The sequence below is a fragment of the Ornithodoros turicata genome, chromosome 8 (genome assembly GCF_037126465.1).
Source record: "Ornithodoros turicata isolate Travis chromosome 8, ASM3712646v1, whole genome shotgun sequence".
Taxonomy (NCBI): Eukaryota; Metazoa; Arthropoda; class Arachnida; order Ixodida; family Argasidae; genus Ornithodoros; species Ornithodoros turicata.
The window spans coordinates 27806836-27833451 of record NC_088208.1 but is presented as its reverse complement, the minus strand read 5'-3'; the positions used below and the strand labels follow the sequence as shown (position 1 = coordinate 27833451).

The window sequence follows — 26616 nt, the reverse complement described above, 5'->3', positions numbered from 1 at the left end:
AAAATATTGCCCTTGAACTTGGCGCCGCGTTACATCACAGACAAGGCGCGTCAGTGTTTGACCCAGAAAATGCCAGGGGGAACTTGCCCGTGACCCACATCCGGCCTGTCCTGGCACATTTTCCTCCGGGCTGATTACCTGTTTGGCGGGTCGTCGACGTCTTCAGGTCTGCGGGGGTATTTGGGTGCTTCCGATCGTGGGAGCGATGCCCTAGAATGTAAACAAGGCGGGGCGCGTTTTGTTCAGTACTTGGGTTTCCCTGGATGAGTACGAATTTGCTGCAACCACAAGCACGTGTGCAGTACTGATTGCTTGTAATTGCAGTGAAATATTCTTCGTTAAAAACAAGACGGCTAAGAGCATCTATTTAGCATGAAAAAAAAAAAAAACTTTCGTGCAGTAGGCTGCACTTCTTCAGCACTTCCATCTGAAGAAATGCAGCCTATTGCACGGAAGACTAGTTGGAAACAGCAGTTATCGATACATAGTTTGAATATAGGATATGTATTTTAAGTTTGAGCCCATAGGAGACGTATCTCCAGAAAAAAGCCCATTCCTTTTGAGGGCTGAGGTACTGGGGTATTTACGCCTGCTTGTTCTAGACGTCGAGTATTATCGAATTTAAATGTCATTTATGGATATTCAAGCGAGTTTGAGCCTGTATAAATGATATTCGCACCTGTGTCCGATTCTGTATCTTGAACGGAATCGGCAATCATTTTGGCAGAGGGAATAATTTTGGTTCGGAGCCCTGATGTAAGGATCTGATCGTATCGAAGCGTCATGTCTTGGACCCGGAGAAATTATACAGCACCACCACCAGGTGCCACTACGGGGTTCTCGAAGTTTCGGTATCGCGCACTATTTGCCGAAACGTTGAGTAATGTGTTTTTACCTATTGCTGCCAATAAGCGCACGCCGCTCTTATGTTGAACACGGCTATAACACACTGTTTTGTAAACTTCGAGAGTTAAGTCAACTGTTTGCCGCAGTGTCCTCTCATTGCATGTGATAACTAAATTATTATTATTATCTATTTATGTTGTCTATCTTCGGATCTCTACAGGCTTCTTTCATCTCCGGAAAATCGCCTAAAAGAACACTCGGGGCTGCACGGACGACAAATCCTCGAGGATTGGCTCCAACAATCCGTGCCAAAATCCTGCCATGCCGTTCGACTCGTCTCAGAAGTAGCAACCCCTAGGATTCATCGCAAGCTGAGCTTGCGTGTCACCGACACTAATTTATTGCCTTCGAACGCCCCAATACTTCCTGCACACCTAGCGCTCTTTCCATTTCTATATTCATGCTCATCAAGCGCGCTCTCTCTCCTCCTCCTCCTCCTCTTTGTTCACGTAGTTTAATTTATTTTTTATCGCCGCGCGGCTGTATGATCATGAGAGGATGTAATAAATGCAATGGCCATTTGCTGCTTGTGTCGTGCTTCATCATTCTCAGCCTCACAAGAAAGAATCCCGCGAATTAATGAGGAATGCAGCTCCATGGTAACCGTAAGGCATGTTCCTTTCTTTGGCACTGTTTTATTTTATTTTATTTTATGTTTTTTTTTTCAGTTTTTGTCTGGCAACACTGTGGCCATGCTGTTGGACATGTGGAGAAATGCGGTTACAACGAGATTATCCTCGTAGTTAATGTTACAGTGTTGTTTTTATTCCGTGTTAGCACCGCGAAGCAACTGTGGCTATGAGCGGCGTACAGATGTGGACAGATGGAGAGAGGACAGCAGGAAAGAGTGGGGGACAGGGGGTTAGTATGCGTCCTGGGCCGACTTCAGGGGGAACTGTGCCGACGTTCGTCAGGAAAGTCTTCGAAAAGCCCAGGGAGAACCTCGCAATCATCATTGTGGGTTCAGTTTCTTGCTCTATTATTATTTTAGCTTTCGCACGTGAACGCTGGTCCAGAGATGCCACAACAACAACAACATTACAGAATCGCTTGAAAGAATCGTATTCTGATTGTACACAGTAATCCAGGGACAGGTCAGTTCACCATGTACGTGGAAAAGCAGTTGCTTTCATAACAACACTTCGGTAATGCCTTGCGAGGGGAGCACCAAACGAGAGAGAGAGAGAAAAGAATAAAAGGACAACGAAATAAGGTATGGGCGGATTGCTCTCAACGTATATGGGCGAACGAACGAAGGAAGAGATTGTAATGCTGAAATCAGAAAAATCCGCCACGAAGAATGAGTTGGAAAGACAGACAGGAAGAAAGTAGGCAGTAAGAAAATGGAAGTTCCCACACCCGAGAATACAAAGCAACAAGGCACGGATATGCTTGGCTGCGGACGAGTTTACAAATAATATCCCCCCTCATCCATCCACGTACGTTGTCTTCCGTTCTCAGTTGGCTTCCGCCACAACTGTCTTCGCTGCCTCGCCTTTTGTGGCGGAGGAGAGATTAGATATAGATTAGGAATGAAGAGGAAGAGTAAATTTACCGCATTACAACTCTAACTGAATGTGCAAAAGGGATATACGCTAAAATTTTGAGTACCGCGATCTTCCCGCGGTCGAAACTCATTCTTGAGAACAGCTATATCGTAGGATGGTCCATTCCATTGGGGAAAGTCATCTGGCCAATGAAATTTATTGGTAGTAAATTTATTTGATTCTGTACGATTAGGAAAAGCTGTAGTCTTTCCATATGGCGCAGGCGGTACTAAGAACCATGACGAGCCAAATGCACATGGAGTTACGGGGGCTGCCGTAGGCAGTAACGATTTCACAGCAGTGTATATCAGTGTATACGACCCTCGTATACTGATGATTTAACTCTATGTTTACGGTGCCCTTGTTCAAACTATCGTTTGTTTTCTTTCTCTTGTTTTTCTTGTAAATTATGGAACTCTCTTCCCTACGAGTAATGTAACTCTACATCTCTAAATTCGTTTTGACGCAGTCTTTTGTTTGTTATTTTTTAATTTTCTTTAAAGTGTGTGACTTTCCATTATCTGTATACGAGTAATATGTGACGTATGTTTTAGGTTCTCTCTATGCATTTCTTTTTCTTTTTCTCGCTGCAAGGGTATGCAAGTGCGCATTCAAAACATGTACCTCTGGAGCAGCCTCACAGGGCTTGCCTTGGGGCTCTACGTGATGTTTTGTATTAAAAATGCACTTGAATAAGAATCAGTTGAGTTGATGTGCGTAAGCATACATATAAGTGTGTATGTAATCAACCAGTTGTTACTACCTTTCCTGGTACGCGGGCCTAGTACCCTCGTCGAAGTCAATATGAGACCACTTCGTATTTTACCATACCACCATGAAGTGTCCATCGCCTCTGCGTAAGATAAGGTGGCATTGAGAATGCCAGCTCCTCTTCCGTATAGAATCGAATGCAAAGTCCCACAGACATTTCAGAACTTTCGCGGATGGGAAAATATACACAAGAAAGTAGCGTCCCTTCGGCACGCAGCAGAGGAGAAGGTTCGAGCTCTCCAGTCGTTGCGCGGTTTTTCCGTAGGACCGGACTCGCGCACCTGCACGCGAAGACACGTCCACCACATCACGTGTCACTTGCATCCGCGTGCGGCTTATTGATGGGCTGCATCGTGTTTCTTTCTTTCTTTCTTTTCCTTTTTGACTTGGTTTGTGTGTCTTTGAAAGAACTTGTCATCTTACTTTGCTTTTATTTGGGCAACCACTCTTCCATCCTCGCCAGTTATTTAGTAATTTCGTTCTGAGCAGCTTCGTCACGCATTCTTTTTCTTTCTTTTTTTTTGTGTGTTATATATGTTTCTCGTGGTATTACCTGGCTTGGGTTTAGCCCGTGCACAGGAAGTAGGTCAGTGACGTCATTGGGTGTTCTGTAGGTCCTGGAAGGAAGAACCTATCACTAGACATCCCCTCTGTTTGCTGCACTTCACTGACACTGAGTTCCTTTTTTATTTCTTCTTCTTCTTTCTTGTTTCTGCTTTTCTTGGGTCAGTCACCCAAGCTTCACAATTTGCGCGTTGGGTGTGACCTACATTTCGTTTCTTCGTTCTTTTGTTTCTGCCCGCTCACTTATTTGTGTAACCAAAAGTGTACAACAATGGGGACTATTTTTAGCTTGCGCTTGTAAAGTTCAAATGTTCGGCGTGTTGGCCTGCAGCGCGAAGATTGTAGACAGCGTTCGGTGTAGACATAATATGTATTTACATGGCATAACATACAATTTTATGCATGGGAACCTGTTGTTCTGTATAAAGTTGTTTACCTCGTCCGTGCTTCGTCATGAGGATCCTGGAACCGTCGAACGGAACACAACTCTGAAAAGGAAGAGATCACTCAAGAAAAGGAAAACATCAGAACCTTCAAAATTACGACTGTGTGATATTCCTATAGTATTTTCGTAGTAATGACAATGACAAATACAATGACTCGTTCGCTTGTAACGACCGTAACGACGATGACGCGATTAAGGCCGTTCGAAAAACTATGCGATGCATTCTGTTGGCATACGTGAGGGAGTCTTTGTAACAGAAGATTCTGGCTACGATTTCGTAATGTTAAACGTCCCGTTCAACATCATTCCGTCCAACGGGATGAAGATCACGACATCTGCTTATTTGTTAAATGGCGTTCCCAAAATACGACTTCCTCACCATGGCCTATAACTTACCTTGTGTGCCATTTTTAGCCAAAAAGCAAAAGTGCCAAAATCGTGCTGGAACTAATGGCGGATTCGGGTGGTTATTTCATGGCAACACGGACTAACGCTCGGTAACTGCTAGGTCGGCGCGCGAGCTGGATCACGTGACCGTTGCCACCCGAACGTCAGTGCCAGGAATCTAGCGGTTTTAGACGTTTAGATTACGCTAGGGGCGTCGCGGTCGCTCGTCTTCGGGTTCCGTCATCTGCTAACCCTGCTAACCCACGTGACCTTCGACGGGTGGGCCAATGAGGTCCCTCGCCACACTCGTGATGCGGATATGACGACACCGGATATAGTTGGGCAATCCTCTGTTCGGTCGCTTCGAGGACGGGCGGAAAAAGTGTTAGCTGGCAAATTCCTGGCGCTCAGAAGGCGCCACGTGAACATGCGAGATCTGCAAAAAAAGTTGCCACGAAATGGCCACCTGAATTTTGCCATAAGCACAGAGAGATGCTGAAGGTGGACAGCCTTCTAATGCTTACGCATTAAAACTGATATGATAAAATATATGTGCACAGTGCGACTGATCACGTAGTCCATGCTTTTACTATTCCCTTGTAAACGTTTGTGCATGCACCACGCAGGCATTTGCGAGTAATAAAAATAAAAATTGTGTATTGCATACAAGTTGTTCCGTCCTAGAGATCTTGCATGTGAACATGATGCGATTCATTATTTGGTGAAAGGATATATTATGAAGTAGAAGTGTTTATGTAAACAACACACGTCCATCTTGTACAAGAATTTTCAAGCTTGGTGCTCAGATGGTGCTGTGTTCGTGACAATGCAGATACCAAAGGCAATATTAGAGGTCTTGTTTCTCATATTGTTTGCATTGCACTTTTCTGTGAGAGTTTATGATTATATGAAAGGGTCTATTAAAAATAAAAGCAAATCTATGAAATGTAACTATTGTCAGCAGTTTCAATCGTATCGTTGGATGCATAATGCTATTGTGTAAACAAATGTATGTGTGTTATCAGACTGTGATGAACAAACTACGCATGCAATGATCGAATGATAAGCAGTCTGATCTGTGCTACAGAGGTGTTGGCAACCTTCATCAATACATCACCACTTATCTAAATGCCAAGCTGGGGACTGCCAGACACCATGGAAGACTTCAGCAGCATCCTTTGCTGCGCTTGTGCACGGGACATCGCGGTTGCTCTTTTTTGTCGCAAAATTTGCGCTCAAATTAAAGCGCAGTTCCTGCTGAGTGGCTACGCAAAATCCTAGCACGATTTGAGCACTTCGGCTTACCTTTATTGGACATTAGTATTACCCGCTTAGTAGGTCGTGGTATTGCCTGCATTTACTCACCCGGCGTCTAGTTTCTTAGTATTTTCTTCTTACTTTCCAGAAGGTGGTGCATGGCGCCATCTGTTATTCGTAGAATGAAGTGTTGTGGTAGAGACCGGAGGTTGCGCTGATAACGCTCAGTTGATAAGGGATTTGCGACACGGTCGTGCACTTGGGCGGGTAGCTCAGTCGGTTTGGTGTTTGCCTTCTGCACAGAAAGACCCTGGTTCGAAACGGGATCTCTCTGCGTAAGGTTCGGGGGTAGAAACTGGGTAAAAGTGAGGGTTAGCTGTAAGGGGGGGATAAGGGGGACAGGAAGTAGCCTAGGAGAGGGTGGGTAAGATAGGAGGAGGTCTGGCGGGAGTGCTCGCGAGGAGGCCCCGGGGGTGTTTCCGTAAGACCCCCGGGGTCACCGATGACCGGGTCCCCCCCCGGTTAGTTGCCTCATCCGGTAACTGGCCGCGGCGTCATTTCAGGAATCTCCACCACGGTTATGCAACTTGTATGGAACTGCTTGGAACTTTTATGCAACTGGTATTCAGACTTAGACTCTGGAGTTAAGATTTTTTTTTATGGTAAGCGAGGTGATATGGTGATGGTAAGCGAATGAGAGGAACCTAAAATCTGACGATATGGATGATCAATTGCAAATAACCAATATCTTTCTTTGCAATAACCAATAGGACGGACAGAACCATAAAAACGGAACAGTGGTCCACAGGGTCAATACTGGTAAAATACATGAAAGTGATCTTGACGATGAGCTTCATGTGAGGAACAGGTAATGAACAGGGATGGATTGTATAGCACAGAGAGTCGTTCTCCGCAGTACGTGCACTAGGGTGGTTCCTCCCTGCGCAGTAAAAACCCACGCGTATGACGTGAGTATGACCTCAGCCTCAATCGAGCTAAAAGAACGTCATATCCGTTAATTATCCGTCATTCACAGGGCCAGAAGAGTGCCAGCCGCCCCGATTTGCATTCGCCCTGATGCCAGCCCATTATCTACAGATTATCAATATCTATCTATAAAGACAGGTCCTTCATACGCCACCAACCGTACAGCGCTGGCTCACATAAGGTAATTTGTTCCTCCATTGTCTCAAGTGATACAAGGCGAGCATAGCACGGCGTTCTGGATTCCGCACTCTCTCGTTACGTCAACTGCGCTATCGGTTCAGTTTACACATATCTAGGGAAGATACCAGTACGAAAGCAAAAAAAAAAAAGAACAAAAAAAAGGAGAGGAAGGGCCGTCTGGAAAGGGAGAAGCGACATTGGGAAGGAGAGTTTCCCTTTCCTGGCCACCCCAATAACGCAGTGGGTCATTTGAATGAATAAACTACCAAAGTATAGCAGACCTAAAGGTATTCGAGCATGACATAAAATTATATATATATTTTTTCCTGTTATAAAGGGAAAATTCAGTGCTGTTGCTCAAAAATCACGTACACCTAGCACAACGATTTCTTTAAAAGCAACACGCACCGTCTAGAAGCCACCAGTCGTTTTTGGCTGTGGTGTTGGGAACAGCTTCCACAGTCAGACTGGAGATAAGTGGTGAGTAGGCTTGACGGCAATATCTATTATCTGTCTTAACCGTACGCCTTTTGCTATTCGTTTTAGGTGACACTGAGGATATCTGGTTCCACCTAATGACGATAAGGCGGATTTTTGTTCCTCAACATTCTGGTAGACGGAGCCTGTACGAAAAGTGAGTGTAAGCTTCTTTCGCAGTGGCCGGCTTTCTCCATTCGGCTCTGCAACAAGGGGTCTCAGTTAAGAGTTTGTCAGCGAAACGTTAGCGCTCTTAAACTGTAAAGTTGTTTCGCTGTGTAGCTAAGCTAGACAGATGAAGATAAACAAGCCTCAAGAGGAGCTACGCGCATTTGTCTTCGAGTATAGCTTTAAGTTAGGCTTAGCTGAGGCCCCCATTCTGTTCGTCACAGAGCAACGGTCCCTGTCGTGGCTGACGCAGTTGAGCTTTGACGAACGGAATGTTTTCTTTTTCGTGCGTCAACTGAAGAGGAACTTCGCGTTTCAGTTCGTAAGCCAAATGGGCGTTACGACAAAGGTAAGATGTAAGCCTCTGCGTCCACCTTCGATTCCAATTCCATCGTGGTGAGGGCTAGCTTACGGACGCGCTGCTAGGTGCCGGGAAATTTAACACCTGTTCGGGTTTGTTTGTAACTCGGTCACTTTCGTTAATAAAATGGTGTTCCTTTGTCTGTTTCTTTACTCATCTGCCCCCCACCCCTTGACGCAAACATTCACTAGCTTCTTGGTTGAGGCAGGTACATTTTGGCTGTCCTCGTTGCCTCATTGTCATTTTGCTTTGTCATTTTAGATTTTGTCTTGTACTTGACCGCCATCGCAATAAAACCTTGCTTCCTTATCTTGACTTTGTCGTTCATCAATCCCTGATACGCAAACATGCACTAGCTTACGGGGTTGAGGTAGGTACATTTTGACTACCCCCCCCCCCTTTTCCCTTGCAGAATCTGCAGTCTGCTGCAGCGCAGCCTCGTTTCCCTGGTTCGTGGAAGGAGTTCGTCCTGCAATGACCTCCATCAGAACTTCGTGAAGTATCTTTCACCTTATTCTGTTGACTATACTGGCTAATTCTTTCCGTCTTTCTGCAGGGCGACAACGCAGAGCCCTTTCAGCAGCAACCCCACGAACTGTTCCCTACGTGGTGAAGACGCGAATGAAGAATCTTGGAGCCTTCTTTTGTACTGTTTCCTCTGTTATTCCTTGTTACAAAATAAACGTGTTCTCATTTTTCTCGGCCATTGCTTAGACCTGTCGAAGTCTTGACGAAGAGCGCCCCCTGTAATCCCCAGTGGGTGAAAAAACAAACTAACGTCTAAATTCTTTTAGGAAATGTCGATCTCCCAGCATACGGTAACGGCAAAGATTGCCTAGTATTAGTAGTACGAACGAACTAGGAGAAGGATTGGCTCTTGAAGATTTTTATTCGACGTCTCTATTGTACAAAAACAATGTATTCTCGCGAAGCCCGGACTAAAAGAGGTTGATTATCCACAATGATTCCCTCGCTGAAGACCCGTGGTCTAGCAGATATAACGCACCTCAAAGTGCAATCTCAACGGCCGTGCCAATCAGCGGTCTTTTTTTTTTTTTTTTTTGTCACGGATGAAACTGGCGGGAAAAAGGAGGCAGTTGCTTTTTAAAGGCAAAGATGTACTCCATACGATTGGTTTATAGTAGCGAGTTTTAATATATCTGAAGAAGGATAAGATAGAGGTTATCAAATCCAGGCTTAGCAATGTCATAACTGCGCTTTAGTTTGAGCCCAAAATTTGCCCAGAAAGAGGACTTTCGATTTTTGGCCCGAAAAAAACCCAAGGGGTTAGGCTTACCTTTTTTTCCATTTTTGGCCAAAAAATAAAAGCGCTCAGATCCAGCTAAAATTTCGCATGGATATTCAGCAGGAACTGCGCTTTAGTTTTAGCCCGAAATTTGCCCAGAAAGAGGACTTTCGATTTTTGGCCCGAAAAAAACCCAAGGGGTTAGGCTTACCTTTTTTTCCATTTTTGGCCAAAAAATAAAAGCGCTCAGATCCAGCTAAAATTTCGCATGGATATTCAGCAGGAACTGCGCTTTAGTTTGAGCCCGAAATTTGCCCAGAAAGAGGACTTTCGATTTTTGGCCCGAAAAAAACCCAAGGGGTTAGGCTTACCTTTTTTTCCATTTTTGGCCAAAAAATAAAAGCGCTCAGATCCAGCTAAAATTTCGCATGGATATTCAGCAGGAACTGCGCTTTAGTTTGAGCCCGAAATTTGCCCAGAAAGAGGACTTTCGATTTTTGGCCCGAAAAAAACCCAAGGGGTTAGGCTTACCTTTTTTTCCATTTTTGGCCAAAAAATAAAAGCGCTCAGATCCAGCTAAAATTTCGCATGGATATTCAGCAGGAACTGCGCTTTAGTTTGAGCCCGAAATTTGCCCAGAAAGAGGACTTTCGATTTTTGGCCCGAAAAAAACCCAAGGGGTTAGGCTTACCTTTTTTTCCATTTTTGGCCAAAAAATAAAAGTGCTCAGATCGAGCTAAAATTTCGCATGGTTATTCAGCAGGAACTGCGCTTTAGTTTGAGCCCGAAATTTGCCCAGAAATAGGACTTTCCATTTTTGGCCCGAAAAAACCCCAAGGGGTTAGGCTTACCTTTTTTTCCATTTTTGGCCAAAAAATAAAAGCGCTCAGATCGAACTAAAATTTCGCATGGATATTCAGCAGGAACTGCGCTTTAGTTTGAGCCCAAAATTTGCCCAGAAAGAGGACTTTCGATTTTTGGCCCGAAAAAAACCCTTACCTTTTTTTCCATTTTTGGCCAAAAAATAAAAGTGCTCAGATCCAGCTAAAATTTCGCATGGATATTCAGCAGGAACTGCGCTTTAGTTTGAGCCCGAAATTTGCCCAGAAATAGGACTTTCGATTTTTGGCCCGAAAAAACCCCAAGGGGTTAGGCTTACCTTTTTTTCCATTTTTGGCCAAAAAATAAAAGTGCTCAGATCCAGCTAAAATTTCGCATGGATATTCAGCAGGAACTGCGCTTTAGTTTGAGCCCGAAATTTGCCCAGAAATAGGACTTTCGATTTTTGGCCCGAAAAAAACCCAAGGGGTTAGGCTTACCTTTTTTTCCATTTTTGGCACTTTTTTTGGTGCTCTACTTGCTACTTTTTGGTGCTCAGATCGAGCTAAAATTTCGCATGGATATTCAGCAGGAACTGCGCTTTAGTTTGAGCCCAAAATTTGCCCAGAAAGAGGACTTTCGATTTTTGGCCCGAAAAAAACCCAAGGGGTTAGGCTTACCTTTTTTTCCATTTCTGGCCAAAAAATAAAAGCGCTCAGATCGAACTAAAATTTCGCATGGATATTCAGCAGGAACTGCGCTTTAGTTTGAGCCCAAAATTTGCCCAGAAAGAGGACTTTCGATTTTTGGCCCGAAAAAAACCCAAGGGGTTAGGCTTACCTTTTTTTCCATTTTTGGCCAAAAAATAAAAGCGCTCAGATCGAACTAAAATTTCGCATGGATATTCAGCAGGAACTGCGCTTTAATTTGAGCCCAAAATTTGCCCAGAAAGAGGACCTTCGATTTTTGGCCCGAAAAAATCCCAAGAGCTTTTCTTTTCCACAATTTTTAGCAAAGAAACAAACGTTCTCGAATCGTTCTAGAATTATGCCTACGCCTTTTTATACTTTTATCCTATAGACCTTGGGCGCTGGCGCACGGAAACTGGAAGCTGTAAATTGCTATTGGCCTCATCTAAGCCCGATCAGCGAATGGAGCTTCTTAATGTGTGCTGTCTGCTCAGTCTATTTTCTGGGAATAAATATATTCCTTTTTTCATATCTGGAGTGTGTGCAGAATTTATAAAGAGAGAAAGAATGAATGAAAAAAAGTATGGCGTTATCACATCATGTGACCCAAGGTAATCCGCGTTATTAATCGTAATGCAACTAATCACCGCTCACTAAATCAATGCAATCAATTTAATGGCAAAAGTGACTGAAGGCAGTGAGTACATTTTTGGAAATATCTGTAGCAGTATCAGTGTATTTTCTCCTATGGGATATCCGTAGCGGTAGCTCATATACCATCAAACACATTTATCTGTAACTCGGATAATTTTTAAAAATAACTTGTAACAACCCGTCCGTTCTGACTAGGTAGCATAAAGTACTGCACACCACGCCCTGTGCCACAGAGACAAACCACAACAACCGACCCTTATACAGTGAAACAGTCGCAAGTCGTCTGCATTTGGAAGGAACAATGTTACACTTTGCCGCTCTCCGGGAAGAAAGAGTGAAGTGGAAGGAAACGAAAAGTGGAGCAGCCAGAATGTCTTGGGGTTTCCCTCAGGAACCGCTCAAGAAAGAAACGTCCGTTGATTGGGCGGGCGTTGATCCGAGACCAGGTGGGCACCGCGATGTCGGGCCGGGTTACGTGAACGCAAAGACATGGGAACGGCCTGCACAGTGAGATCGCATAGGCTGACCCACATTTGCGGTGGATCCTTCTGGCGAAAGGAATAACCCAGCGGTGACTAATAATGTCCTTTTCTCTCATCCTCGTGCGATGAAGTATAAAAGTGAATGTTGGGACGGTAAGGCTCCAGTTGATTTCCAGCTTTCGCTTTTGATCTCTTTGGAGTACCTACTTCTTGCGAAGAAGGTGAGCCGAGTGTTTCTTCTTTCTTTCTTTCTTTTTTTTTTTTCATTGTATAGGATCGCAAGCCAAAGGATAATACGCACTCCAAGTGCAGCATGTACCCCCGAAAATTTGAAGAGCGTCCCATGTATAACGCGAACCGTCGGGTGAAAATAGTGCACGGAAAACTCTCTGATTCCCTGTTAACGCCGCGGAGCAGCTGTGGCTGTGGCTATGGGTGCCGCACAGTTGCGGATCGATGGGAAGGACAGCCGGAAGGAGTTAGTATGCGTCCCGGGCCGACTTCAGGGGGAACTGCCGACATCCGCTTGCAAAGTCTGCAGGAAAGCCCATGGAAAACATCAGACAGCACAGCCGGTGGTAGGATTCCAACCCCACCACCGTCTGGTCTTCAGCACGAGCTTGGAGCTCTACTACTTTGCTTTCTATGATTTTATCCTATCGGCCTTGCGCTCTGGTGCACGGAAACCGTAAGCTCTAAATTACTATCGGTCTCATCTCAGCCCGATCGGCGAATGCATGAACTTTTCATTACATCCATCAAGGATGCAATATTTATTCGAAGCCTGTCAAAGTTCGATGGCAGTTCGTTAACCCGGTACGAGCCGAAGCTCGTCGCCTCTGTCCCCTATTCTTGCACTCGTGCTCGCCGCCTACCATTCACTTTCTTTTTTTTTTTTTCTGAACATTACGTTTACATGAAAGATTTACGCCTATACCACGCAGATGGACCAACGCGAGAGGTTAGAGATTGCAAGGCAGCTCCTTAGGAAAGGCTCTTCGGGGAAAAACTCCGGTTTATAACGCGCACCGGTAGACAACATAGTGGTAGTAGGTCGCTGATAACGTCGCCGTTATAAGTTACCGTACCTATCGAGACCAATGACAGAGTGTGGATCAAAATCGTATCTGCTGATAGCGTGCGGCGAACTCGGCAGCCTACCGGACTACCGGTACTACCTACCGGTACCGGACTACCGGACTACCGGTAGCAGTCTACTAACGTTCGCTATGTATGGCCCCTTCGGGACACTAGTGTGTTTTAGTATGTCGTACGCTGTCGCCATTACGTACGTAAGAGATAGCGTGGTGGTTCTGCGCAATGCTCTGTTTAAGTACTGTGCGTGCGCAGAACCACCAAAGTAATCCCTTGCGTACGCAAAGGCGGTAGCGTACGATATACTAAAACTCAGTACTTTGTACAACGCGCACAGTATTTTATTTATTTAGAAATACTGCGAGCCACGCAGTGGCCCAAGCAGGAGGGTATACACAGTGTAAACAAGGAAAAAGAATCAACAAACAAGTTCACACGCGCACACACAAAAGAGAACACTCTTACAGGTACATGAACAATCTCAACCAGTGCAAATGTCGTGAACAAGGTCTTCGAATACTGTAATACTTTCGCTCCGAACAATACCGACAGGCAACGAATTCCACACAGGAATACTACGGACAAAAAACGAATTTTTAAATGTTGAAGTACGAGCGAATATTGTTTTAAAGGAAAAGGGGTGAAGATGGTGCGTATATCGTGGTTGGAGGGGTTCTAGATACGGAAAGCACTGTAATCCGAAGTGACTTCAGACGTCTCAAACAAGAACTTCAGTCGTGTAATTTTTCTTCTTGTCTTCAAAGGCTTCTTGGCTTCAAGTGCGGTATACACGGGAACATACGGTGCATATGTCCCACCTGCACATGTCGTTTGGCTCACGTTCTTATGACACTCGGCCTGAGTTCACGTCTGATAAGGAATGGTCGTTCGTTAAATTCTTTCCTGTACCAAGTTGGCATCTTCGGATACGACTTACCGTATTTCACTACACAGCTTGTCGGTACTGGACATTCAGTTCCTTACTTACGAAATCATTTTTGCTATTCTTGCAGCTCTCCATCCGCACCAAAATGTACCATCACTTCAAGCAAGCCACCGCATTCATCACCTTCTGCCTCGTCCTCCATTTCGCAACACCGGATCGGACATCCTTTCCTGGACAAAGCGCTGGACAAAGCCAGAAACCCAGGGCCCTCTTTCCTGGACATGATCGGGCGTACGAGCCTCAGGCATTGGAGTCACAGCGCCCCGCATCTACGGTAAACTTCCCGGGCTCCAAGCCTACCAGGTCTTCTGGAGGAAGCGTCTCCTTTCCCGGCTCGCAGCCATCATCGGGTGGTGGACAGCCCGTCAGCTTCCCATCTGCTGGCAACAGGGCACTCAACCTTCCCCTTCCTGGGTCCGCTGGTCAACAAGAAAGAGCGGCTGGACTTCCAGACGCCAGAAGTCTCATCGGTGCCCTCCTTGGCGTGAGACAAGGGGCCAACGCTATTAACCAACTAAACCAGTTCAGCCAGTTGAAGGGACTTAACTTCTCGGATATTGCTGAAGCTACAAACAGGGTATCCGACGAATTGTCCAAGACGCTCCGTGTTGACGTTCGCTCCGTGTCCAAGGCCTTAGCCATGGGAGGAGCTGCCGTTGGAACCATGGTCTTCCTTGGAGGAATGGCTGCCATGGTTATGAGCGGTCTCGGCTACTTCAACTTACCTGCTTACTACGCTACTCCGTACAGCACTACGTACGGCGCGTCCTACAACCAGTACAGCCAGCAGCAGCAGCAGCAATATGGTAACCAGTACAGGAGTGCCAAGGCGGCTAATCTTGCCAACGGGCCTACTAATCCGAATCTGGTTCCTGCTATTAACGACTTGGTGAAGAAGCTCGCAAAAGCAACTGAACAGCTCACCCATCCCAAGCAGGGGTGAAGAGTGAATCAAGAGGTACTTGCACAAAGCAGGAGTGAAATTAATTAGTTGGATACATCAGTGTAATGTGATACGTGTCGGCGTTGTCAAATGGGCATGTTCTCAGAAGGTGTTGAAAAAGATTGTCGAGTTTGCATGCTATGGGTCGTTCTTGCAGGCAGAAGGTCACGGATGCATTTCATTAAGGACCTCACGGCATCTAAAGTACGACATGTACATGCTGCATTATTTATTTTGTTTGCTACCTCTTTGCCAACTGTCTCCGGCAATAAAATGCTATTTTCTTGATAAGTACTACCCGTTTTTGTATTCTGAAATAGTCGGTGTAATTTTCACTCCTAATGGGATCCTATACTGGCTATTTATAGGGGATCTTTTCCTTGTGCCGTCCCTGCGTTGTCGATAGTATCGCACATTCCTGTCGCTCTCTTCTTGACGTCACCAGTGTTACCTAGAATAGCGCATACACATTTAGACTTTTGCGCTATTGCCTCACACTGCACGATGCACCACAGTCGTAAGGGGTGCTACAAAAATTCGCCACGAGCGATGAGAGACTAAAGCTGAGTAGAAAGGCTCTGTCGTGACAACAGTAGCCTAGATCACGTGACAGTGACCCCTCCGCACGTCACACCACCGCAAGTTGCGGTGTGCTGGGGTAAGGAGGCGGCAGTGCTACGGACGGGTGTTATGAGACGGATCCTACAGTGTGCCACCTATAGGACAAATGCTTAACGTCACTTATTTTGGGCTGTCTCTCTAACGGAAAGAAAATTCGATTGGTCGAACAGCGCTAGACTTCTGTTTCTCACCACAAGTTCCCGTCTTCCGTGCCAATGGGCGAAAAACTTAGGACAGGAAGGAGTCCTCTTATTTTTAGTTTTAATCTAGGACATGTAGCAAATGTTGCCTACTTACTTAAACTTGAGGGAGAAAGATAACGTTATTCAGTTATTCTTGCAACGAGGTGGATGTCACAGGTAAAACAACGTACGAAACAACTGAGCCGGTAGTCACGATCGGAGGCACCAATCCACATGTTGTCATAATCGCTGGAGTACCGCTGTGCCATAATAGCCGGGAAACAGGGCGTGCATTTTAATCCATTCTCCGGCTCGTAATTTACTTTGCACTGCTCGTCGTACCCGGTCGTACGGGCGAACTGCTTCGTGTGGGTAAGCTGTTTCGTCTTAGCTATAGCTAGTGGCCTTATGGTCGACAACAACAATTCAGTTATTTTACAGATGATGATTGAGGGGTTTCATACCCAGAGGCGATACTCTACCCCATTGCTGGTGGTAATGTGGGGAAATGATGTGGGGAAACGATAATGAGTCACCTTACAGTGAGGACCGAGGTCCTATACGGTGTCCAAAAAGCCCAGCAGAGCTTTTAGGGCGGAGCGTCGGTGGGCTGGACTTTGCCACCACTCACCACCACCACCACCATCACTCACCATCTTCTCCCCCTCAAACAATGCGATAGGGCGCTGCCTCAGCGGCGAAACATCCCGCACCATCATCGTTACTTATACGTTGTTGTTGTTGGACTTGGCCATGAACGTTTACTTTTCTGTACACAGTACTTTTGACATAGTGAGTGGGCGATAGTCCATGAGATTTAGAGACACTGAAAGTGTCGTTCTGAAAGTTTGGTAGTGCGGACAATGGAGAAGGAAGCACTCTGGAGCTTCCAGATCACCGCCGTGACGGGATCTTGGATAGTCAACCTTCTTCTTGTAGAGTGGAGTCAACTTTCGCAAGTGGCATCGGTAAGCTCAGTGGTCTAATGGTCAAAAGCGACGCTGTTCTTAACGTGTCCGAAGTTTCAAGCGTCTTCAATGTATGTAGGGCTGCCCTGCTTTTCCTAGCAATAAATGAGGTACATTGTTCTAGACGAATACACAATTTTGGACATTTCTTTGGTAAGCGCCATCATTCAGGAAGTCGGTTTGGCTTACGCTATGTGAAGGCATAACCTCCTATATAATCGTATATAGGAGGCTATGGTGAAGCTGCCCTCACGGCACTGTCAGCGTTGCTTGACTGCACGCATGATTTTGTCTGAAAAAGAACTTCATTTAAAGACGATGAATGACGAGTTTCATCGCCAGGGGCGATACTGTACCCCATTGCTGGTGGTGATGTGGGGAATGAAATAATGAGCCTCTTCACAATAAGGATCGAAGCCTTATTGCGTCCAAAAAAGGTCAAAAGAGCTTTGAGCGGAGAGCGTTGGCGGGCTGGATTCGGCCATGGACAAGCAATTTTGATAGAGAGAATGGGCAGAGTCCAGACCCTGAGGATGCGGTTCGGGAAGGTTGGTAGTGTGGGCAATGGAGAAGAATGTGCTCCAGATCCTCTAGAGCACCGCAGTGACAGCATCTGCATGGGAGAATCAACTTGTCTCAAGCGATAACGCCACTGAGCTGTAAAAGCCACATCGGACGAGAGGTGTTCCGTGGCATGCGGATAGCGAGCGATGGACCAACTTTGCTCAGCATAGATGGGGGGAGAATCTCAGTTGTCGATTGGCGGGAAAGAAGGGTGTCACAAGGCGTCGCAGAACGAAAGCGTCGAAGGAGCATGATAGAAAGCAACTGACCTGAGTCTGAAAAAAAAAAACAAAAAAAAACAGACGCATACCAGCATCAAAGTGCGTAAGAACATGATACATTTAAATCTTTCGCGTCAAAGAAGTGGCTTGTTCGTTTCCCACGTTTGCGAGCGCTAGGTGAAGTCCGCTTTACGACACGGTCAGTGTTGCCGGTCGGACTGCGCGTACGTTAATTTGTCACGTCCCCTTTTTGTAATCTGCACAAAATGAAACGAGGAATTATGAATTGCAAGGATTACACAAAAAGTAAAATTGTTGCTCGTAATCTTTACAAAATGATACGAGCAGTTGCGAGGATTACACAAAAATTAAAGTTGTTGCTTTTCGTTTCAGTCAAGGGAATATGGACAAGAGTACTTGATTTGTTCCGGTGCTGCTCCCTGGTGATGAAGGTGATGCAAATCCCCGACTCGGGAGAACTGCAACGGAGATATAGTATTGTAAAACCAAATCAAAATTCGAAAAGTAAAAACGCAAAACGAACACATCACCTGCTAACGCTTTCAGTCACAGAGACAGCAGGGAAGGTCTGCGAAGGGAATCTCCCTGTAAAACAAGCAGCAATAGAAGGCAACTAAATCTGTTAGCTGTGTTATGCCATAGAGACCCACTCCTCCTATACTCCAGATCCTGCAGAACATAGCTATACAGTACGGTAGTAACCAGAAATATGAGAATACTAACGTCTGGCATGTCACCTCTTGGTGCCTTAATTGGCCAAGGGACATCAGGGGCTGTCTGTAAGGGGATGTCCCTACAAAACACAACACAAAACAAACACAAAAACACACAAGTGCTAAACACAACAACGCGATTCAAGGAAGGGACGCCGCCAGTAGACCTGCTACCTCGTGGTAGCCACTGGAACTGTGCACGTGTGGACAGCTGTTCCTTCATTTCCCATTGTGTGTTTCGTTAATTTTCTTCTCCGTTCATGTTCATTTCGTGCCCTTTCATTTTCCCCCGCTCGGGAACCGGTGCAGAAAAGGCACCGCATCGGCCAGCACTCCTCTCTTGAACAACTGTGCATACCGCACGCGGAAGCAGGCAATCTTCTTTTTCCTTGATCTTTCGAGCATTGGTACGCTACTCAGATGTTTACCGGATTACTAGTTATATGGAATGTTACGTTATCGTCAGTCATACTCATTAAAGACGACGGCCACCAGTATTCATCACAATGGGATGAGCGATTTTGGCAGTCCACCCCTGTTGTGTCGTCGCTGGGAACGAGGCTGACGAGCGCACGGAGACTTGTGGTTTGAGAGTAACGCGACAAGGTCTTATAGACCTAATACCGATGATGATGACGATGATAATGACTACGACGACGACGACGGTAATTATGATGATGATGGCGGTGATGATAATTGTAGTAGAGAAAAATCGACAAGGTTATATTAAAACGAAATGACTTATTACAGGGTACCACACTATTTCTTCATGTATCATCTCTTACAGTTTGGCCATACAACATTATCGTCTCAAAGACAGACAGCGCCCGGTGGAATCTCCTCTTAAATCCCAGAACGCATTGAATCACACTTTGCCACACGTGTGTAACACGAGTACCTTGTGCAAGTTTGGCTGTAAGGTCACTGGCGTTCCTCGATAAAAATGAGTCGTAAAGGTGGTTTTACGGCCAGACCTACGCCTGCGTTATGCGCATCAGCATCAAAGAACGTAGTAAGCCACCTCCAGATAGCGGCTGGCGAAAAGCGGTGCACTTCTCGCCAACCGTTTACTCAAGTGACCACATCACCGTTGTCTGCACCGCAAGATGCCTCTGGCACTAATATCAGGGTAAGCCACGATGTGGGGTAAGCGAACATCTTTTCGTGCGCAACAGTACAGACGTGTGCACTGGAAAATCTGCATGGCTCGTGGAACCGCGCAGGAAGCTACGAGAATCTTTCTCCAAGAGGTCCTTCCGCTCCAGCTGCCGTTCAAGATTGGGCGATCTGCCCGACGAAGCCACCGATGATGATCCCATACCTCCTATTACCATGTCTAGGGGTCGCTTCATGACATTCGACATTGATCACCCGTTACACCAAGAGAAAGGTACGATCGTGAATATAGTGGTCTCCTAAGGTTGGAGGCGCGCGCGAGTTTTTCAATTTCAATTTCACTTTATTTCAAATTTACGTTGTAATACAGACCATAGATTATATACAGACAAAGGTCTCATAACTAGAACTAGCTCCGGGACCTTGTGTTATTCGGAAGTGTAAAAGCAACTCTCGGAAAAGAAAGATAGTAGTACTAATATGAATCGTACGGCTGAGAACTACACTATAGTGACACAATATGTTAGATTACAGTTCAGAGAAAATGAATCGGTACAAAGCATTTTTGAATGAATGAAATGAATATATATATGTCGGATGTCTGATGGCAATGAATTCCAAGACACTGATGAGTAACGATCAAATTTGAACGTCCCGTAGGTTCTGCATGTGGTGGCCACAATATTTTGCGATGTGGTGTGTGTGTATAGTAGTTGTTTTATATGTGAGCACGATATGTAGTATCGTAAGCTGGTTGTGCAGTATTTTGTGGGCATACAGTATGACACAGATCTACGTAAGTTTCTCTATGGGGCTTATGTTAATCGATGAATAGATGGATGCGCGGGTACATCCGCGGGTACACCAGGACATACGCGCGACGACTTCTTTTGCTGATAGAAATATAACATCGCAAGATCCGCACGGATAAAACGCGAATCAAACCACGCGCCTCTGCCGTGCCCCCGGATATCGACATTTTATACGAAAACAAGCATTAGTGTCTCTGCCGACGTCCCCTAGATGGAGCCATAAGCGCGTGCAGTGAATCATACTGCGGATTCAAAATTATGTGCGGATTGTGCCGTCCGTTGCACTGCTGTGCCTTTGAACTATGGATGATTTCGGCAAATCCCAGTGCTCCTTGCGTACGCGTTGCATCCTGGGAGATTACTGGAATCACGTTTCGTTTTCGCTGACTTTGTTCCTCGTGGACAATCGGCCGAGAGAGAAGGAACAGAAACAGCTTAGAGACCACCTCCCCCTTTGTTACCAGCAAGTTCCCATAGTTCAAAGCGGCGCCAAGCTCTCTGGGATTTTCTGTAGGAGGATCCATTATTGTAGGATTACTGAGAATCCATTATTGTAGGGTAACGCAAAGAGCGCACGCACAGGGTGAAGCACGCCCTCGTGGCGCCACTGGGTACTGTCAATGTTATCCGCGCTCACCTCTACCTTAGCCTCCCATATACATTATATATAGGTAGCTATAATATACTGTATATAGGAGGCTATGCCTCTACCTATAGTGGCTCTGGTTGGATAAGTCATCACGTGCATCACAGATAAAGTTTCGTTCCATTCCATTTCAATTCTTGTGATATTACCGAACCGTATCATTCTCCGTTCAACAGACGTCACCTGTAATGGTTTTAAGGCATCAAATGGCGACGTCATTCTTGCGCCTGGAGGTAAAGGCGGGAAAGAGCCGCATGAAGAAAAAGCAAATCAACGGCGACAATGCTGGTTCGCGTCCTTTTTTCTGCCTGCAAGGATGCGGCGAAATACAAAGATTCTCGGGAGCACGGAGGCCATCATGCAGGAGAGAACAAGGCAGGAAGAATCCGGACACTGGATCATCCACCCTTGTAGCACGTTTAGGTTAGACATGAAAAATTTATTTCGTTGAGTGCGATCTTACTGGTGTTTGAAGGGACGGCCCACATGGTGTGTGTGCTGCAGGGCGTATAACGGTGCGTGAAAGAAGCGTGCCCGTACACGCGAATACGAATACGAACCGACGCAGCGAAATACGCACCATGTGGGTCGATCTTAACAGAATGTCGCGTGCTCCATGTACAGTGCTGGACAAAAGTTTAGGGAACACGATCCGGCGCATTCCTTCCTCAGAGTGATACGCTAGCAGCGAATGGGACCGCACGAGACTTCAGACACGCACCTAGTCAACCCAGTCGTCGGTCTGCAGGTCCGTACCGTACCATTCGCTGCTAGCGTGTCACTCTAAAGAAGGAATGTACCGGATCTTGTTCCGTGTTCCGTAAACTTTTGTCCAGCACTGTACCTAGATTTATGTACCGTGATTTTCAGGGTGTATTGGGATGCCTGCATGGTGCTGTTACTCATCGTAAACCTCATAGTCATTCCCCTGGACGTAGCGTTTTTCTCAGACATTGAGAACGTTGGCTGGATGACCTTCCATCTTGCTTCAGATGCCATCTTTTTCATCGATATCATTTTCAATTTTCGCACCGGTACGTCTACTGCGATACGTGCAACAATTGACTATCATTGGGACAATAACGAGGGCAGTCCACCGCAGGTGTGGTAACGACGGAGGGACACGAAAGAGTCAGCCTGGACCCCAAATTCGTAGCTGCCCACTACTTGCGGTCTTGGTTCGTGCTAGACTTCCTCAGTACGATACCATTTGATTACTTGTGCGTCGTCTTGGATCACTTCATTGCTGGCATAAGTCGAAGTGACGGCGAACCAGACGGACTCTCTGCAATTCGCCTACTACACCTCACGAAGCTGCTTGGCCTTCTCAAACTTCTTCGACTTTCTCGGCTTGTACGCTACGTGCGCAACTGGGAGCAACAGTCTGTGAGTTCCCGATAACGACTGACGTAAGCGGCGATCGCATGTGGCTTGTATACCAGTTCTGATCTCATGAAAGCGCTTGAGTACGGTGCTGACTCGCTGATGTGTGTGTTAATATTTCGCCTTTCCCTTCGCTCCTGTTCAGCAGTTCTACTTCTCGTCAGGAGTGTATGTCCGCCTCTTCAACATCGTGTGCCTAATGCTCCTGATCGCTCACTGGAATGGGTGTCTCCAGTTCTTTGTTGCCATGCTACAAGGGTTTCCTGAGAACAGCTGGGTCGCGTTAGATGGAATTCAGGTGTGTTTTTGAAACAGCTTTTAGGTCCATACCCGTATGCAGCCCAGTGGTGGATCCAGACCCTGGGTTTGGGGAGGGGCTTCTTTTTTGGAGCGCGTAGTGGGGGAGGGGAGAGAGAGAAATCCAATGTATAAACTGACATTTTGGGAGGGACCTAATCGCCCAAACGCCTTCCCCCACTTGGATCCGCCACTGATGCAACCCAAGAATGGCAGGTAAAGTAGGTCCGTCAGCCCTAACAGAATTACTCTGCCGGAGAAAAATTCAGCTGCACCGCCACCAGGTGCCGCCTATAGGGCTCCCATAGTTTCGGTGTCGGCGCACTTGTCCTGGTCGCGACGTGGAGTGATGCGGCTAGCTATTGCAGCCAGTATAAGAAGAAAACATAGCGCGGGGCTTAAACGTGCCGTTCTTGGGTTTAACACGAGAACAGACTGTCGCAAACTCAACTTGGCCTATCTTGTTCAGCACAAGTCCCGTGTGGAGCAATACTCGTGGTCCATGTTCAACGCCATGTCTCAAATGCTGTCCATCGGGTACGGAAGAAATGCTCCGGTTAGCGTCATTGACATGTGGCTTGTCTCTATGGGCATGCTCACTGGGGCAACCGGGTACGCCCTTCTGATCGGTCATGCCACGAACTTGATTCAATGTCTCGACTACTCCAAGCGCCTTCACAGAGAAAAGGTACGATCTCGAACCATATGTAAACTAAAAAGTACTAACCGTCTGTTACAGTACAAGGACCTATATAATGAACTGGAGTACTACGATGCTGGTTACTAACCAAAGACCTTCATCTGCAGATGAAGCAGATTGAAGAATACATGCAGTACCGTCGTATGCCAAAGGACTTGAGGTTTCGAGTCCGCGATTACTTCGAAAACAGATACCAGGGGAAAGTCTTTGATGAAGACGCCATCTTGGCTTTCATGTCACAGCCGCTAAGAGAGGTCAGTAATGTGCACGACACTTACGAATAAATGCGGAACTTTGGCCAGTATTGCTCTACTTCTAATCCCACTACTCCCACTGACCCTTGCAGGAAGTCATGAAGCACAACTGCCGTACCACAATTCGAACAGTGCCTTTCTTGTCCCACGCCGATCCAGCATTTGTCAGCGACATGGCGACACGCCTTAGGTACAGTGCGTTCACCTTCGGCGCGATATCTTATTGTATCGAATGGATATTGTTCACTGAGGATCACGTCCTCCGTTTGGCAAGTTTTCGACCGGCAGTGTATCCTTCTGAGACAAGTCTGCACTGTGAAAAGATTTCATGGAGAAGTGCAGTCCTTAGCAAATACTGGAGAGATTGCCTTTCGAGAACAAGTGCGGCGAAGGACAGGACACTTTGAGTGTTCAATATCGATGAGCATATATTTTAAGTAGCCTGCTTAAGAAAGAGCGGAAGATCATGGTAAAGCCTGCAACAGGGCTATGAATGTTGTTTGGTGAACAGAGGCATTCGCTTGCACAATTGTAATAAACTTCGAAGGCGTGGTCAGCATGTTTCATTGTGTGCATCTGTTCAGCTAGGAAGAAGTTCAACGAATCGTCCTGCGCGGACATACGTCGAGTTCGGTAGACCCCAGTCAAATGTGTATTAATGTACCAAGGGGTGTACTGTGCTGAAACTGGTCGGAAGAAGTTATCTTTCAGAAAAATGCACCCATTCACTGACATCCAACTATAAGCCGATGTCACACACAATGAGAGCAACAAACACAATGAAGGGCTGTTCGTTTGCTTGCGCACAGCGTAAGTAAGAGGTCTTTCTGTTCAGTCTGATCACCAATCCAATGAGACGTAATTGTGAAGAAAAGTACTAAGAAACTAACTGGAATGGCCGTTCTAGTACATTGTCTCCAAAATTTAATAACCTTTAACTGTATGAAACATCAACTGCACGGTTGAACTTTAGCCACAGAACTGCGCAGGTACGAATTCTTCCAGCCGGGTGACGTGATAATCAAGGAAGGCACACTGGGAACCAAGATGTACTTCATCCAGACAGGAACCGTGAAGATAGTTCTCCATGGCGGACAGTTCCTTGGCACACTTTCAGAAGGGGCCTACTTTGGAGGTATTACGTGGCTAGCGTGGTGCATGTCCCATTCTACAGAGTATCACATTCAAGATACAGTTCTGCATTAAAGGGGTGGTGACACTTTGACATCTATGGTTCATTATACCCCAACAACACCGAATATCCTCTGGGTGTACGAATGATGTCCTAGCGAATTCGTACGTCAGATGGATGTCACTCAGATATCCACCGGACGTGCGAATCCGTTTGGACATTATTCGTACATCCAGAGGATATTCGGTGTTGTTGGGGTAGTGTGCACGTATCGTGCAGCACGGCATAGTGTTGAGGGGGGAAAATAACTTTAAAAAATCGTTTTCTACGTGTCAAGTTGTCGAAACACCGATCTTTGAGCATACCAGTTGTCGAGCTCCGATGTTAGAGGAGAGAGAGCCTCGATCATTTCTATTGGCACGCATGAGCACGTGACCTCTGTCATGGCATGTGCGCGGTGGAGCCCGCAACCTCATTCGCGGAAATTCCTCCCGTGGTGTCGCAACCGGTTGATTTTCGGCACCAGTGCCCATTTACTCTACATCTATTACCCCTTTTTGCTGTAAAACGTGGAATGCAGATTCACAACCATGTAAATAGCACGGCATAACACAGGACGAAGTGTCACAGCACCTTTAACGTTTCAAAATTTTTGTCGCGATTGAGCGGATTGACAGGATTCTTGCAGCACTGACAATGTTGTTGTCATTCCCAGTGACATTTTAACCACTCTCTTCCGCAGGTATCAGTATCGTCTAAGCGGAGTGTTGTTAAAAGGAGTTCATCAGGCTGCCTTTTTGTCTTTTTCTTTCTTGAACGTTGCCCCTCTCAGTAGCTGCACGAGGACTGTACCTTGTAAGATAAGGCAGGAAGAAGAAACACATATTTTTTTACGCTTCCCTATTTATGAGACCCCTCTAGTCAAGGGGAGAGCCGCATAGCAACAGCGACAGTTTTAGTTTTATGAACAGCTGTCTAATCCAGTCTATACATTGAATGACGAGCCCTGTATTCGACTTTTTCCGGCATAATCTCACTGCATATACCGCGCATATGTACTGCCTGTGCACTCATCAACAATGTCTTCCAGAAATATGTCTCCTGACAAAGACAAGACGCAATGCAAGTATCGTCGCCGAAACCTACTGCGACATGTTCTCGCTGTCTTCTGAACACTTCAACGAAGTTCTGCTGCAATACCCACAGATGCGGTCGTCCATCGAGTCCTTGGCTAACCAGAGAATAGCACAAAATTCCACTTTCCTCAGCACAGAGAGTGAAGACTTGTGAAACAGAATCAGTGCAATCATCAGGCCTCGTCATCAAATTTGTAAAAACAAATATGTGAATCTAGTCAACAGTTGGTGCAAATAAAGTTTCGGTAAGCCCTCGTTATAAGGACGCCAACGTGGGACCGCAATAAAAGTTCGATATAAGCGCCAATTCGATAAAAGCTGCAGAGACACGGAAACAGTATAGTATCGGAAACACCGCAGGAGCCTTCAAAACATTATTCAAGCAAGCAAGTAAACCTTTGACCACATTGGCAGCCTAGAGAAAGGGCATGAGCTGCATTTAAGATGGGTTTTGCTTATACATCCTTGCGCCTGTTCACCCTTTGCCCTAAACGGAGCCGGCAGACAGGACACATCGATTAATCGTGATAGAAAAACATGCATTTCTGTCGAAACAGCGTGGGACTAAAGCGATATTTCGTAATAAGAAATAAAACGATTTCGTCATAACGAGGTTTTACTGTATTTCGATGGCGCCTATATAGTGTCAGTCCTTCATAGCTGATGCAAACCTTTATCGTGTGCAATATGGATACGATATGGATCCCGAGAGACACCGTTCTCTCCCTTGATTGTTTGAAAACGGGAGGCATACACATTTTCTGTGACCCCTTACCGCCGTATCCTCTGTCCAGCTCCAGGGAAGCCCAGAGCAAAGTGAACTTCAAGGGGCCCTCTCTTATTGCCTCAGTAATGCAACTGTTTCCAACAAGCTCAGCAACAACCTGAAACTCTCTCTTGTCGCTCCAGGGCTCCTGGAATGTGGT

The 26616-nt window shown here is 46.1% G+C and overlaps 1 protein-coding gene and 3 long non-coding RNA genes across 5 annotated transcripts; 2 read left to right on the top strand and 2 right to left on the bottom strand.

The window, feature by feature from the left end:
* On the bottom strand, positions 1-4820 carry LOC135366105 (uncharacterized). Its single transcript, XR_010414097.1, has 3 exons — positions 4630-4820; positions 4225-4276; positions 1-210 (listed from the first exon to the last, which is right to left on the bottom strand). It is a non-coding gene; the product is annotated as an uncharacterized LOC135366105 (long non-coding RNA).
* A 2630-nt stretch (positions 4821-7450) lies between these two features.
* Positions 7451-8747, top strand: LOC135366104 (uncharacterized). Its single transcript, XR_010414096.1, has 2 exons — positions 7451-7524; positions 7591-8747. It is a non-coding gene; the product is annotated as an uncharacterized LOC135366104 (long non-coding RNA).
* Positions 8748-17692: 8945 nt separating this feature from the next.
* LOC135366103 (uncharacterized) lies at positions 17693-18541 on the bottom strand. Its single transcript, XR_010414095.1, has 4 exons — positions 18225-18541; positions 18032-18086; positions 17898-17959; positions 17693-17737 (listed from the first exon to the last, which is right to left on the bottom strand). It is a non-coding gene; the product is annotated as an uncharacterized LOC135366103 (long non-coding RNA).
* A 658-nt stretch (positions 18542-19199) lies between these two features.
* On the top strand, positions 19200-26293 carry LOC135366101 (potassium/sodium hyperpolarization-activated cyclic nucleotide-gated channel 1-like). Of its 2 annotated transcripts, none has more exons than XM_064598754.1 (11): positions 19200-19343; positions 19438-19604; positions 20965-21211; positions 21659-21822; positions 21891-22174; positions 22320-22469; positions 22938-23156; positions 23276-23422; positions 23515-23612; positions 24412-24557; positions 25645-26293. In XM_064598754.1, the coding sequence occupies exons 1-11, from the start codon at positions 19321-19323 to the stop codon at positions 25842-25844; spliced, it is 1845 nt and encodes a 614-aa protein (XP_064454824.1). In that variant the 5' UTR covers positions 19200-19320; the 3' UTR covers positions 25845-26293. The 2 variants fall into 2 exon arrangements, with proteins under 2 accessions (XP_064454824.1, XP_064454823.1); XM_064598753.1 differs by having other exon boundaries at positions 22317-22469.
* The last annotated feature ends 323 nt before the right edge of the window (positions 26294-26616 follow it).

What these genes read in the sequence shown, in the direction of transcription:
- LOC135366101 (XM_064598753.1), top strand. Translation starts at nt 19,321, where the DNA reads ATGCCTCTGGCACTAATATCAGG. An exon ending in CCCGTTACACCAAGAGAAAG is followed by an intron (nt 19,605 to 20,964) that starts GTACGATCGTGA and finishes TCCGTTCAACAG; the next exon opens with ACGTCACCTGTAATGGTTTT. An exon ending in CACCCTTGTAGCACGTTTAG is followed by an intron (nt 21,212 to 21,658) that starts GTTAGACATGAA and finishes CGTGATTTTCAG; the next exon opens with GGTGTATTGGGATGCCTGCA.